General features: G+C 36.0%; 1 protein-coding gene across 1 annotated transcript in view; it reads right to left on the bottom strand.

Annotated features, from left to right (window-relative positions):
* The window catches only part of HEATR1 (HEAT repeat containing 1), a 49,708-nt gene that overhangs the window by 18,172 nt on the left and 15,932 nt on the right, over positions 1-15,604 (bottom strand). The window contains exons 15-28 of the mRNA XM_045537267.1: positions 14,844-15,055; positions 14,057-14,178; positions 13,750-13,941; positions 12,021-12,204; positions 11,741-11,877; positions 10,488-10,680; positions 6,667-6,836; positions 6,139-6,297; positions 4,808-5,047; positions 4,387-4,518; positions 2,226-2,329; positions 1,914-2,057; positions 1,149-1,267; positions 937-1,058 (exon numbers count right to left, since the gene is read on the bottom strand). Coding sequence (XP_045393223.1) covers positions 937-1,058; positions 1,149-1,267; positions 1,914-2,057; positions 2,226-2,329; positions 4,387-4,518; positions 4,808-5,047; positions 6,139-6,297; positions 6,667-6,836; positions 10,488-10,680; positions 11,741-11,877; positions 12,021-12,204; positions 13,750-13,941; positions 14,057-14,178; positions 14,844-15,055 — 2,230 coding nt within the window. The remainder of the gene's footprint in view (positions 1-936; positions 1,059-1,148; positions 1,268-1,913; positions 2,058-2,225; positions 2,330-4,386; positions 4,519-4,807; positions 5,048-6,138; positions 6,298-6,666; positions 6,837-10,487; positions 10,681-11,740; positions 11,878-12,020; positions 12,205-13,749; positions 13,942-14,056; positions 14,179-14,843; positions 15,056-15,604) is intronic.

The raw sequence follows: 15,604 nt of genomic DNA on the forward strand, positions 1-15,604 counted from the left end.
TGGTGAGGGAGTAGGAGGCTTTGCGGGGTTGGGGAAGAAAGAGTGACTGCTAATGGGTATTGGGTTTCTATTTGGGGTAATAAAAGTGTTCTAGAACTAGATTGTGGTGATGATTACATAACTTTGTGAATACGCTAAAACCACTTAATCATACATTTTAAATGGGTGAATTTTATGGCACATGAACTACATTTCAATAAAAACAAAGGAAAAATATCAATGATTCTTAATTGTTTCTAGATTACCAACCCCTTTGAGAGCTACAGACTCTCAGAGAAAAAAAATCCCATATACATAAAATATTGCACATGATTTCAGTAGATTAAGACCCCCTAAAGCTCACAGGGAACCCCAGGTTAAGAACCTCTGACCTAAATCCCTAATATGAAATTAGTTACAATCTCTTCAAAAATTCTTAAGTAACATATTTTATATTAGACATGATTTATTTAAATGAGGTAGTTTATAATCAAATTAATTTTCTGCCATCACTGGTCAAAAGCTGTTTATATATTATTTGAGGATTAATGGGATATTAATTTTTTCCAAATAACACTAACACTCACTGTCTCATTGGATAGTGACAGTGTGTCAGGTACTGTACTAAATGCTAGCCATAAATTATCCAATTAAATTCTCACAACAATCCTATGAAGAAGGTTACTATTATTCATTCCCACTTTATAAAAAGGGTAAGTGAAGCTCAGCAAGATCAATCTGCCCACACTGTCCCAGCTACTAAGAGGCAGGGCTAAGAGTCCCACGAGCAAGATCAATCTGCCCACAATGTCCCAGCTACTAAGAGGCAGGGCTAAGAATCCCACGTGCTAGAAGATCCCAAAGACTAAATGAATTCAAATCAGTAGGTGTTAATGGATGTCCATGAAAGAAATATATCTGAAATATCTGCTATAATCTTAAATCATTAACACTTACCGGAAATATTCCAGCAACAGTGCCCAAAAGTAAAAGGGCATGGTGATGGGTTTGGGGCATTTCTGAAAGGCGGATGCACTGAACTATCAATTCCACATTGAACTTCTCCTCATCTACAACATCTGAAGTGGTAAGAAAGAAAAAAAATCTAAGTGGCAGGTACACTCACAAGCAAAGTAGATAATTTCTCTACTCTTTCAACAAGTACATACCTTTGGGTATTCTGCCACCATCTGGAGAGAGTTTTTGGCAGATGTTGAGGAGACAACCAAGAATTAATTGTTTGGTGTATTCCATATTTCCCTGCTCTGGTGGCAAAGGTTCTAAACACCTTCAGGATGCCCAGAAGAGAAATGATGGGAGAGGTAAAAGTTGGACAATTCATTGCCGCATTAATGACTATTGTTCAAAACTTATATTAAATAAGGACTAACTAAAATGCTATCAGCAAACAGTCTATAAACAAGATGAAAGATTTTTAACTCTTAATTTTTTCTCACACAGGTGCTTACATCAAACTACCATTCCTCTCTATTGTACTTTCCATTAGCCTATTTGAAATCTTAGAGGACAACCTTGAGAATTATTTTGCTTTTCACATGAAAGCATACTCTACAATTCAGTGACATACTCTATAGCTATCTATTTAATAATTTATACCTAAAAAATACGGCAGGTACCACATTATATCTTTAAATCCAAGTAATGATGTCCTGGGCGTGAGAGTGAAAATTCAGAAGGCAAGTAGGCTGCAAGGTGAGTAATCATTTACTGCATAATACACGATGAAGGTCAGTTTGGGGTACTGGCAATGTGTACCTCAAACCATTCTTTTAATCTTTCAACTATAGTACTTGCTTTATGTTACAGACTATCTAAATAAGAAGACAGTATGTTGAAAAGAGAATGTTAAATAAAATATGATGAGCAACAATTAGAATCTTATTCTCCCACAGATGAAAACCAAGTGTCATTACCTTGATAGCAAGTTAAAAAGGGTTGGCATCAGTATCTGAGGACTTTTGAGTTTCTTTTTGTGCTGCAGTAATTCCAGGATGAGGGTTACTCTTTGCCAGTAGGAACCTCCAACTTCCTGAACAGATTCCAGATCTTGTGATTTTCTGGGAAACAGAAAACAAAAAGTTAGGAAACTAAACACTATCATTGCTACGTAAAAACTACTGTGCCGAACGATGCCGTATTGATGGGTATCAAAAAATCTCAATGGTTTCATAACACTCAGAGCCTGAGGGACAACAGCATGTTCTCAATGCATTCATAGCTCTTACTTCTGCTGCATTTTTTGCCTTCTTGTTTGCTGAATTGTGCCCAAGGATTTAGCTTTATCTGGTGGCTCCAGTTCTATTCTGATTTGTTCTGCATTAACAGAAATCTGAAACATTGAAGAAGAATGGTTGATAATATAATTCACTGGGATAAAATTAGAGCAATAAACATTGACTAAAAGACAAATGACAAAAGCATTTATGTCCACTTTTATGTCTCCATACCAGTCTATAGCCCAGCCAAATCCCCACAGGCAAACACCACTGACAAATTTTTTGTGCGCCCCTTGGGAAATTTTTCCATATACCAACAGCTATGTAAAGACTAAAAAAACACATAAACAGGAACACATACACACATTGCTTTGTTTCTTGATTTGTTTCACTTGTATCTTGGAAATCTACTCATATCAGTACATAGTTATTTCATCATATGATACATACATATTTATTGTCACAAAGCACAAGAAAGTGTTTCATATACTAGAGTGCATTTTGGTAATCAAAATAATTTTAACAGTGAAAAGTACAGCTGCTTTACATTTAAGGTCAGTCTTATCTTTGGCTGATACGGCATGTCTAGCAAATATCTCATCTGCCCTCTAGTCAGTCGGCTGTCCACTGAGACAGAAGATAGAGGAATTTCAGTTAACACTTTCCTTTTAATAATCCTTTAAATGCTTTAAGATGCTCCCCCTTGGACTAAATCTTAGCTCAATTCAACCAGCACTTAATTAAGCACTATATTCAAAGCCTGTTAAATATGTGTTACCTTTGTGATTCTAATTTTTCCCCACATTCCTTTAAAAATATTAAGACTAGAATTAGACATTATCCCCTAAGAAGCGCTTACTTAACTATGAGTGAAGAATGACTTCCTGGAAAAGCATCTGCTTCCTCCCACCATTTGATGCGACTACCTTGTTACAGACCTCTTGAAAAATCAGAATGAGAAGCAAGGAAAGTAGGGAGGGAGGTGTAAACCAAAACCAATCTAGCGCTACCCAACATAAATTCAACTTCAGCTTTTCATTTGAACTGAGCTCTCCTACTACCATGCACTTGGTTTCTATGTGCTTTGTCTCGGCTCTCGAATTACAGCCTTGTGCTTGCCCTCATTATGACAGGGCATCATTTCTCCATCCCAGAGTCACTCAATTTCAGGTTCACCCCTCAGAGTGGAAAACTAGTAACTAGACACAGAATCACCCACAATGATTGGCTCCACATGCTAAACCAGGTATGTATATCCTAATCAACTGGTAAGGAATCAAACAGCCCCAGAGATTCTGTACACATGGAGTGGGATCCAGAAATCTCTTTTTTAAAGGTCCCAACATCACAACTAAACGTTTGCATTCTGACTAAAGGAAAATAACTATAAAAACTACTTTTGAGAAAACCATGGATGTATGCTTATGGAATGGGTAATTAGATGATACCAAGGAATTACTATTTTTTTCAGGTGTGACAATGACATTGTAGTCATATAAGAAAATATCCACTTTTTAAAAGATGCTTACTGAAGTATGTAGGGATTCAAAAGTGCATGATGTTTTGCAAGTTATTTTAAAATACTTCAGCAAAGAAAAAGAAAGAAAAAAATTAAGTAAATATGTTAAAATTCTAAGAACTGCTGAGTCTGGCTACTGGGACTTCACTTCTATATATTTGTAAATGTGTTTTTTTCCTAGAAACAAAACAAAACAAAAAACAGAATAACCAGGTGGTTACTCTGAGGTATAGCTAGGCTTTAATATGCATATAAAACCAATAAGCAGATTCTCAATTCCATCGTATATGTCATTAAACAACTGTTTAAATTAAGTAGAATCATCTGTCACCTAGTTTAACAACAAGCTGCTCACTCATTCCTATTCCTTGCATAAAACAGGTAGATCCTACCTAATGTGAGCAAAAACTAAACTAACACACACACACACACCCCACCTGGTTAAAACTATCAATACTTCATACAAGAAAAATAATGGTAAAGACTTAAAATTTTGATTTTGTGCCTCTCTATGACCTACTTTTTCATGATTCTTATTAATGGTAACATATGACCTCTTATCAGCACTGTGAAGTGCAGAACACGTAAACATGGTGTCCCTCGAAAGACACTAAACATTAACAAACAAATTACAGGAAGTTTGCAACTTACCCCTTTAAAAACACTGCTAACAGTCTGAGCACAATGTGAGTTTTTACAGTTCACCAATAAATCAAACAACATTTGCAAAAGTTTCTGCTGAACTTTTTCATCTGATATAGCTGCGAAAAATGGTTTTGTGATCTAGAGGAAGTAGAAAAAAGGCAATTAAGTTTAATGAACAAGTACTCTGAGCTCCAAAAATGGTTTTTACCTCAGTCTCTCTCACAATATAAAATTGTTTCCCATTCTGTCAGTTAAAATGCAATTCTTTTTAATGACCCATGTACAACATTCAGTTTTGCAAAATGGGCCAAATACATCACAAATCTTTAAAACATGCCCAGCCCACCAATAATTATCTTCTCCAAATAAAACAGGACAGATTTTTAAGTGCTTGAGTATGTTTTAGTTTCTGAAAGAAGTCACTGACCTTTTCAAGGGCTGTGATCTGAATGGTTGGCATTCCTGTATAGAGTTCCTTTGTTGTGTGCACAGCTTTTATAAATATATCTAGACTCTTTGGGTCCTTATGTAAAAGGGAAGCTGAATATTCATTATATTTTCCCAGAGTGTGATGCAGAACAATGGCCTCATCTTTCAGGACAGCAGTGGTCTTCTCAATCTTTTCTAGTAGTTGTTCAATCACAGGCAACAGCTGAGAAAGCACCATCTAAAGATTGGAAAACTTGTTAGTAAATAGTTACCAACACTGATATGTTTTTGATCACTCTACGAAGACATCCAAAGATATCCTGTTGGAAGACTGGGAGTTTAGCCAAGAGAAAAAAAACCAACAATGATGACCACTTAGACATGGAGGCAGCTATTAATCTATACTAAGGCACTCAGTCTTTAATAACTAAAGCAGGAGCCAAACTATGGCTTGTGAGCCAAACTCATTGGACTGTTCTTATAAATTTTATTGAAACAGCCACGTTCATTTGTTTACACACTGTCTATGGTGCTTTCCTGATACAACGGCCAAGACCAGCAGTTGCAACGGAGACTGTATGACCCACAGAGCCTAAAATATTTACTATCTTGGTCCTTTACACAAGAAGTTTGTCAACTCCTACTTCAAACTATACCAAGGATGACTTAGACCTGATAAATGTGATTTGTTTGCTTCTACCAAGAAAATATAATCAAATAGTCCTCATTCCATTTTACCCGTTTTAGTTCTCTTAAGACTCCAGTCAGTGCAAGACTGATGAAGCACACAGGCATTTTTGGAACATGGGGATGAAAGAACTTTTTCTCTGCTGATCAGCACATACCATCACAGAAACAAGTGCTTCACAACCACTTTCTCTGGTATCACAAGCTTCCTTGAGAACATAAAGAAAGCTATGAATTTTCCCCCAGAAAAACGTACAAAAACATAAATTTAATGAATGAGCAAATGATTTTGGAATCTCACAGACTTTTATGTCCAAATACATTCCCTTGTGGAGAATTTTCACTTGAAAAACAGACACAAACCAACAGTTCTTCAGCAGCGCAGCCCCATAAGGCCAACTTAATGATTAGACACAGACAACACAACTGATTTTAAAATGAAAAGAAACTCACCAATACTTGTTTTTATATCCTGTATCTTTTTCTCTGTACCTCAACTCTCCCCCCTCCAAATTTTATGACAACTATCACTTCTGAGTACATGCATTTAACTCTTGGAAATGTCTTCCTTATACATGAATAGGTACAAAAATTCTTCAGCAACATCAAATAAAATCTACGACCCACTTAAATTACACATACCTCACTGTTGACTTCCTGAAGTACTTTCATCAAATCTTTTGCAATATAAGATGGGCAACTATATACACAATTAAGTAGGTTTTTCAAAGTTTCAGCCAACTTCTGATAAGATTTTAGTTTCTTTTCTCTCTGCAGGTCCTCAAATAAAGTAGCCAAATCCTAGGACACAAAAAAGAAAATTAGACAGAAAACAGTTAAGTAACTACAAAGGCTAAATGTACTAATTATGGAAGACTCTACCCAAATGATGTGACATTGCTTCTAATTTTCCATTTCCCCTTTCAGTTAGCTTATCAGGAAAAGCCACACACTGGTCTTTTATCCAATGAAAAGATACAGGATTGAAATACGATATTGCCATCTTTTAAAAATAAGGGGGAAAAGATGGACGGATATTGACATATCAGTTTCTAAAGTCAATGACTTAGTCCACTGAAATCCTAACAAAGTAAAATGTCAATGGAGAAAGTTGTTCATGGGTATACACAGGTATGTACACACTCTTATCTTCTTTGCTAATGAGTTTACCTGAACAACATAGGTGGCATCTGAGGTGATCTCCTCTGCTTTGGGAACCAAATGATCTATTACCAAATGAAACGGGGACGCTACTTTGCTGAGGGTGTGAAGACACTGAATGGCAGCCCTTCGGACTTCTTTTATGGGGCTTCCCAGATTAATGAGTAGAGATATCACCACTAAAACCAAAGGGGAAAAATTAAGTAACAACTTTTAAAACTGGAACAGTATAAAATTTACATATTACCAAAGGTATATATAAAAAGTTTCGTTCTCAACTCAAACTCCTTCTCTGAACACAATTCATTGTTTAATTATTTGTTTACTTCTCCAGAAAAATGTTAGGCATATATTATCTTGTGTATTCTTTTGAAAATACCCAAATTAGAGCATATTATATACGCTGTTCTGCACCAACTGTTATCACATCTCAGTGTATTTGGAAATATTTTCCATAAGTGCATACATATCTAAATTAAATCATTCTAGTTGTAAAGTACTCCATTGTATTTTCCATATTTTTTAGTCCAGTACCTTACTGGTGAAGTTTGGGTTGTTTCTAGTCTTTTTTTTTTTTTTTTTTTTTGAGACAGAGTCTGTTGCCCGGCTAGAGTGAGTGCCGTGGCGTCAGCCTAGCTCACAGCAACCTCAAACTCCTGGGCTCAGCGATCCTACTGCCTCAGCCTCCCGGAGTAGCTGGGACTACAGGGATGCGCCACCATGCCCGGCTAATTTTTTCTATATATATATTTTTAGTTGGCCAGATAATTTCTTTCTATTTTTAGTAGAGACGGGGTCTCGCTCTTGCTCAGGCTGGTCTTGAACTCCTGACCTCGAGTGATCCACCCGCCTCGGCCTCCCAGAGTGCTAGGATTACAGGCGTGAGCCACTGCGTCCGGCCTGTTTCTAGTCTTTTGGCATCACAACAATGCTGCAACAAACACCCCAATATACATACATCCTCACAGAAGTGTGTGCAGGAAATGATCCATTTGCACATTGTGCTTTGCAAATATTTTGTCCCAGCTTGATGTGTTTTGAATTCACTTTTTGATGGAGAAATTTTAGTCCAATTTTTCTTCTAGTTTTTTCTGTTGCTCAGGAAGGCCCTCCCCACTCTTAAGTGAATTTAGAAACTCTCTATTTAGAAAGATCATCTGTACTCCATATTTTCTTCTAACAACAGAGCTAAGGTTTTTTTTGTTAAATCTTTAGTGCACATGAAATTTTTGTGTAAGGAATGAGGGTGGAGTCTAACTTTCAAATGTTTCCAATGGTTAGCCAAATGTCCCATTTAACAATTCACATAAGCATCCCACAGATCTTGGATTTCAGCTTTATTATATTCATACACTCCATAAGTATTTGAAACTTGTCTATTTCTGCCAGCTAGTACTTCTAGGACTATGTTCAATGGTAGGTGATGAATTTAACAGGAATGCTTTATTTCCCCCCAATTATGAAGTGAAAATGCAAGCGTCTGATTTGAAGAATATTTTTATCATGTTACTTCTATTTTGCTGTCAATTAGGAATAATTACTAATTTTTAGCTAATGTCTTTTCAGATCTTTGGATGTGATCATATGGGTTTTCTTCTTTGACATTAATACAGTCAATTATATTAACATAGTTCCTTATACTGAACCAATTTATATTCCTAGCATGAACTCTATCTGGGTAAATGATTATTTTTGTAAATACACTGTTAGATCTTATTTCCAAATATTTTATTTAGAATACAGGCCACATGGTCTATAGTTTTGTTATTGTCTGTAAGCGTTGTCAATTTTCAATGTTATGCTTGTTTTAGACTGAGAACCTGGAAACTTCCCTTGTCTTTCTACACCCCACCCGTTCAACAACGTACAAAAAACCTGCTCTGAGGATGTAGTAAGACTGTGTGAGACCAACTGCACTGGGGTATTTAAAAAAATGTCTCTGGGACAAAAAGATACCTAAATTCCTTTCAAGGTAATTAGTTATTTAGGCTTTATTTCTATTGACACAAACTTTAATGATTTACATTTTGCTAGAAATGATCTATCGACCTCTGAAATACTAAAAAAGAACTTGACAAGCTTTCAGGCCAGAGAAGTTCATGTGGGTTGAGCACCCCTGATCCAAAAATCCAAACAAAATCCCAATCCTCCAAAATCTGAAACTTTTTGAGTGCCAACATGACACCACAAATGGAAAATTCCACACCTGACCTTATGTGATGGGTTGCAGTCAAAACGCAGGCACATAACAGCTTATTCAGCAATCCCAAGGGAAAAAAGATCCTCCCGGCCCCCTTCAGCTGAGATATATCTTTTCTGTGCCCACCCTGATCCCTATAAGCAAGCACACCCACAAAGGGTAATAAAATGGTTCAATGTACACAAACTTTGTTTCGTGCACAAAATTATTAAAAATATTGTCTAAAATTACCTTCAGTCTATGTGTTAAAGGTGTATATGGAACATAAATGAGTTCTGTGTTTAGATCTGGGTCCCATCCCCAGGATATTTCATTATGTATATGCAAATATTCCAAAATCTGAAAAACTCTAACTTCTAGTCCCAAGCATTTCGGATAAGGGACAATCAACCTGTATCACCCTAAGAAAGTTGGAAATTCTTTCTAGTCCTCATAAAAAGTTAAGTTATGAAATAAAATTAGAAATGAATAGCTGGCAAATTGAATTCACACAAGGGACAGCTTCAGACCAAAACATCTGTTTGCTAACATTCCCTATATGGTAGAGCTGAGCTTCCAAAAAAAAAAAAAAAAAAAATCCAAATTCAAAGATAAATTCAAAGCACTAACTGCTAAGGTTATCATGTTCAAATAAGGTACTGAAACCTAACATAAATCAAAACTACATTATTTAAGCACTCAGCTTTTAGGAATGTTCTTCCATTTAAAATCTATGTAATTTCATTTTCCCAACTAATTTTATTCAGATTTAAAATGCATATTTTACATAAAAATTGGAAAAATATTTGAAGTTCGCTTTAAATCATGCAAATAAATTACTATACTGAGATTAGGCATAACAAACAAATAAAAGGCACCCCATCTTACAAGTGATAGTAGAACAAATTTTATTTATTCATTCAGCAAAGACTTGCTATTTGCAAGACTCTGAGTTAGAGTATGTACCTGCGTAGAAAGTTATAACTAGTGTTTAGATTCCCAAGCCAATAACAGAAACTTAATTCATATAATATTGTATTACATTATCATTATGTATGTATTATATAATTGTAATATTGTCTATTTTAGTAAACAATGTTATATTGCTATACCTTTTACTTTTGAACATTTAATGAATATGTTATTATAATTTTAATACTGTATATTTATATTACATTATAATATTAGTACCTATTATCTTTGAACATAACATTTCAATGACTATATTAATAATTATAACATATATTTATATATAATATTATATTACATTATAATCATAGTACCTTTTACTTTTGAACTTTGTAACATTTTTGTAAATATATTAAAATAGATACCAGCCAACACTTCTAGACTCCTCACAGACAAGATATGGCTAGAAGCTCACTGTGGACCCAAAGCGGACAGCCCTGAGGACAGATGCAATGACTAAGTGGCCTTCTACTCCATGCCCTCCGTGACTCTAGTGTCCTGTCTTTGAGCTTCCAAGTATAACACAGTGCATTTCTCCTATGTTCAGGAGTACTATGACAGGTCTACTACCATAAATGCAAAAGTACTTCAGGGGTAGGCAGGGAGCCTGTCTAGCAGCAATACTAGTGGAAAAGCATGAACAGTTGGTGATGACAGAAGATAACAATGCTACTTTCAATACCTGGAGAAGATGTGGATGCCAGCTGGTGTTTACACTGTGTCTTCTGAGAAGAAAGCATGGCACAGCCTACATAAAGAGCTTGAGTCTGCAGTGCTGTTTTCACACTGCAGTTAAGTGGATTTGAAAGGCTAGAACCACAGGTCCATACAACAGAAAAGAACTTGAATAACTCAAAAACATCTTCTAGATGTACCTAATTAAAGAAAAAGACAGTGAAGTTGAATTCTTACTCAAATAAGTGGGTTCTAATCCTCTTTCCATTAGTATACAATTATATAAAATGAACAATTTAATGCAATGTTTTACTCCATCTAATCACTTAAAATTACTTCATACTTTCTATTTTAAACCAATTGGGAAGGATGTCAATGAAGAGTGATATTCAGAACCCTCACTGTAACTCTGCACTTGAAAACACTTACCAAAAAAGAGGATGCTAAGTAGAAAACCTAGACAAGAGGTGTATGGGGAAGCCTGATTAAGAAAGTACCTTGAAGATGATGTGAGTAATGCCAACTGTGTCAAATGCTGTGGAGACAGCAAGTCAGACAAGAACAAGAACTGACCACTAGGCCTAGCAACATAGAGGTCACTGGTACCTGGGATGAAATTTCCCAACGGAGTGACTTCACATGTGCTAAATAACCTCTCTGAACATCAGTTTTCTCATTTGTAAATACTATTAACCAGCCAAAGACTGGGCTGTTGTGATTCTTACATATAAATAATAACTAGCAGGGGTGCAACAATGATAGTCTGTTCAACCTACTGATTGGCGTTTGATTACAGTACTGCCTTACAAAGCCTGTGTTTACTATCACATACTCTTCACTGTTTAAAAGTTTACTTTCATTTTCATTGTAAATGGTCACAGTTACTAATAAAATAACCTACAACATCGTCTTCTTTTGTGTTGTTGAGATAGAGTCTTGCTCTGTCACCCTGGGTAGAGTACAGTGGTGTCATCATAGCTCACTACAACCTCCAACTCCTGGGTTCACGTGATCCTCTTGCCTCAGCCTCCCGAGTAGCTGGGGCTATAGGTATATACCATAACAGCCGGCTAATTTTTCTATTTTTATGAATAGCAGACATGGGGTCTCACTCTTGCTCAGGCTGGTCTCGAAATCCTGAGTTCAAGTAATCCTTCTGTCTCAGCCTCCCAGAGTGCTAGGATTATAGGCATGAGCCACCTCGCCCAGCCCACAATGTCTTCTTATAAGGAAGATGCCTGGAAGGGATGAGCCTAGTACCTTTATGAAAAGTTTCATCAGAACCCTGAAATGAACGGCATCAGCACCACTGAGTATCATCTCAAAGAGTCCAACGAGCAAGCGCAGATACTCTCTGCTATCTTCTTCCAGTTGTTCAGGATTCCACCATATATTATCTACATGGACGTGGAAAGAGAAACGATGCACAACCTACGTGAACATGCTGGGAGCTTTGCATTCAAGACAAAGAATAATCATGAAGCCAATAATTCAATTTTGCAGAGTATCACATTTAAAAGATTCACAACTTATGTCTTACCTTTAGGAAAAGATTTAGGAGCCTTTAGTGCATAAATGAAAATTTTCAGGGAAAATACAAGTAAAACTGAGTCTTCCACAGCAACCCTCTGGGCACCGTTGAGCTGTTCTATGTAATGTGCCCACAGCTCCATTGGTATCCCTCTGTCTACCATCAGTTCCAAGTGCCATTCTGAGGGGATTTCCTGAAATATTAAAGCAAATAAAAACTAATACAAACTTAAAGGGGTTCTGAACATGAGTTACATGAGTGAGCTGTGATGGATGTACAAGTTCCTTTGGGTAAGTAATATGCAAATTTTTTTCTATATGTGCATTTTGGTGGGGAAAAGATTAATAGCTTTCATCAGATTTTTAAAGAAGGGTAACTATCACTATTCACAAGAAAAAATACAGATAAGTGAAATATGGTTTTATCTACATTTTACCTTAAAACACTATCTCTAAAAATAAGCTTTACTCATATAAACTGTTTATCAAATAAAGGGTAGTAATAAAGTGGCATGTTTCAAAACAGAAAGATAAGGAGTTGGATTTCCAAGAGATTGTTAAAGGACTCCTCATTTCAGTTTTACTGCTAATCTGAAGGGACATGGTAAAATCTTCAAACTTGCAGGTGGATTTTAAACAAGTAGCAAAATACTAAGGTGTTTAGAATTTATACTGCTAAAGCCAAAAAAAAAAATACAGAACAAGTGTAGGAAAATGACAAATGAGGCTTCATACTGCCAATACAGAGTAATAACTTGGAAGGAAAACAATCCAAAGCCAGACTGACAAAATAATATCTTCAGTGAGGAATTTTATCACCTCAATATGCTGCTACAACTGAAAATATGTCATGACCCTCAGAAAAGGCACTAAAAGCAATATAAAACAACCCATTTCTACTTAGATACAAAACGCTCAATTTGTCCACACCTTTAACACTGAGAACCCATATAGTTCACATAATCGTACCTCACAAAAGACACAAAGAAGTCAGAAGTTAAGGGCCCATATGGACTGCTTTTTAAAATGTGAAGATTCACTCTTTTTAAAGTTTATAAACTTTAGCTAACATTGGCTATGACCAGAACTTGTAACAATCCTGAGGGTCTATGTAAATGTTAAGAAGATGTAATTCATTTAGCAAATCCTATAATGAGGAGCCCTCTGAAGTTGGGAGGACAAATTAAAAACAAAATACTATTACATATGGCAGATATTAAAAGAAATAATCTTGTTACCTCAAGATGTGGTACTAGGTAGGTAAAAATATAAACAGCTCAAATATGCCCCTTAGTAATACTGTCAAAGACAGTAATAGGCTGGAGAGATCCAAATCTAATGTAGTATTAAAATTTAAAAATATAAAAGATCCATTTTCAGCAAGCAATAGAATGAAATAGCACTTTGCTCAAGCACTAATATACCAAGTGAATCCTTCATCACTAAAGGTAGTTAAGTGTAGCTTGGGTAATTACCCAATAAAGACAATAAAGGGGAGAGTCGGCCACCAGATACAAAACATTACAATGTTAAAATTCTGTAATTCAATGACATTTTCTGCAAAGGAAGAGAGAGCCTAATTCGCTACCCTACTGCCACGCAACGCTACTTCACATTTCATCCAGCTAGTATCCACAGACTCAACATTTCCACTTCTAATTTTCAGTTTTGCTGTGGTTAATAGGCCAGTTTGTTACTTTACTCAACATCCAACTTTCTAGAGATTTTGTACTCCTTACCACTGCAGTAACGACACTTTCGAGCTTCTTTATTTTTTTCTGCAACAAACTGAAGACTCTTATTGCAAATGGAAAGTGAGTTCCTTCTAAAGATGAACAGCAAGAGACAAGCACAGACATGACCACGTGAAACGTCACTTTCTGCTTCAGGTTGTAGGACTCCTTTTCACCAATGCTTATTAAATCCTCCACCTTAAAAAAGAAACATACTCCATTAGCAGTAGCTCTTGATTGTCATAAAACAATTTTTTGCCTATCTAGGTATTACGTGTTTTACATTTAAAGTGAACTCTGATAGCATACATACCGTCTGTAACATGGAAGAAGGATCTCCTGAATTTATATTGTCAGCCAACAACTGAATCATCTTCTGATTTGCTATACCAATTAGTTTTCCTGACTTTGTGCTTTTAATTAGAGTTTCAAGAGCTGTAAAAAAATTGAATACAGACAGCCTTTATGCCACCAACACTCACATAAAGAGTCAGGTATAGTAAGGAATTTAGGCAAACATTTTATTACTTCTCTATGAAAGTTTGCTTTTTATTTTTCTTTTTATTCAATTCTGAATGTGTGTGTGAGTCAGCTTCCTATTCATTATATGCTTTTTTTTTTTTTGAGACAGAGTCTCACTCTGTTACCTGGGGTAGAGTGCCGTGGCATCAGCCTAGCTCACAGCAACCTCAAACTCCTGGGCTCAAGCAATCCTACTGCCTCAGCCTTCCGAGTAGCTGGGACTACAGGCATGTGCCACCATGCCCGGCTAATTTTTTCTATATATATATTTAGCGGTCCATATAATTTCTTTCTATTTTTTTTTAGTAGAGACGGGGTCTCTTGCTCTTGCTCAGGCTGGTCTCGAACTCTTGAGCTCAACAATCCACCTGCCTCGGCCTCCCAGAGTGCTAGGATTACAGGCGTGAGCCACCGGGCCCGGCCCATTATATGCTTTTTATCTTAGCAAAAATTTTCTTGCCGGAATATGACATGACAAACAATTTCAAACAACAAATATAGCCAATTTTTAATTGTACCTATCTTCTTTTTAAAGTGTAATGTGTTGACCTTTTCAAAAAAACAACTGAATTTCTTACCTTCTTTCCAGCCTCTTAATAGCGGGTGCAAAGAGCAAATTCCTGATTTTGATAAATATATAGCAATTTTCATGTCAGCAGATTCCATATCATCAGTAGTGATGACCATAAACGGCAGCAAATGTACAACCACCTGATTTGACAACTGATCGTTTTCCTTCAGTACCTCTTCTTTAATTATTATGTCTGCTGCTATTTCAAGTACCTTGTACCTAAAAGATATGTAAGCATATTTGCTTGAGAGACACATTAGAGGCTGCAATTCAGCATAAAATTCATCATTACTTTGTTTCAGCTCAACTGACAATATCCTGGTCTCCTGACCAAAAATAATATTCAGAGAAACCAAGACATCACTTAAAATCCATGCCAATGAAGGAGTTATCTGTGACAGTAATTTTAAACTGCTCACCCTGTCAAGTCTTTTTTGAGGGGAGTGGGGGAAGGAGAAATCCCTAGAGATTAACTATAACATAAAACATACATTAGATGTCTCAACTCCACTGGAAATGAGAGATTCACTCAGGCATTCAAAAAAATTAACTGAGCACATCCTATGTGATAGTTATCTACCCATACTATAAATATGAAAATATGTAAGATACGCTCTTATCCTCTAAGGAGTTTAGTTACTTTTTCTTGTAACATTTTTTGGTGCCCCAAATGAAACAACCCGACCTCATTAAATACCTATAAAGAAAATATCATGTGCCTCTGAACTTATTTTTCAATTCATTTAATATATTTGTATGTATTTTTAA

Source organism: Lemur catta, chromosome 25 (genome assembly GCF_020740605.2).
Source record: "Lemur catta isolate mLemCat1 chromosome 25, mLemCat1.pri, whole genome shotgun sequence".
NCBI lineage: Eukaryota > Metazoa > Chordata > Mammalia > Primates > Lemuridae > Lemur > Lemur catta.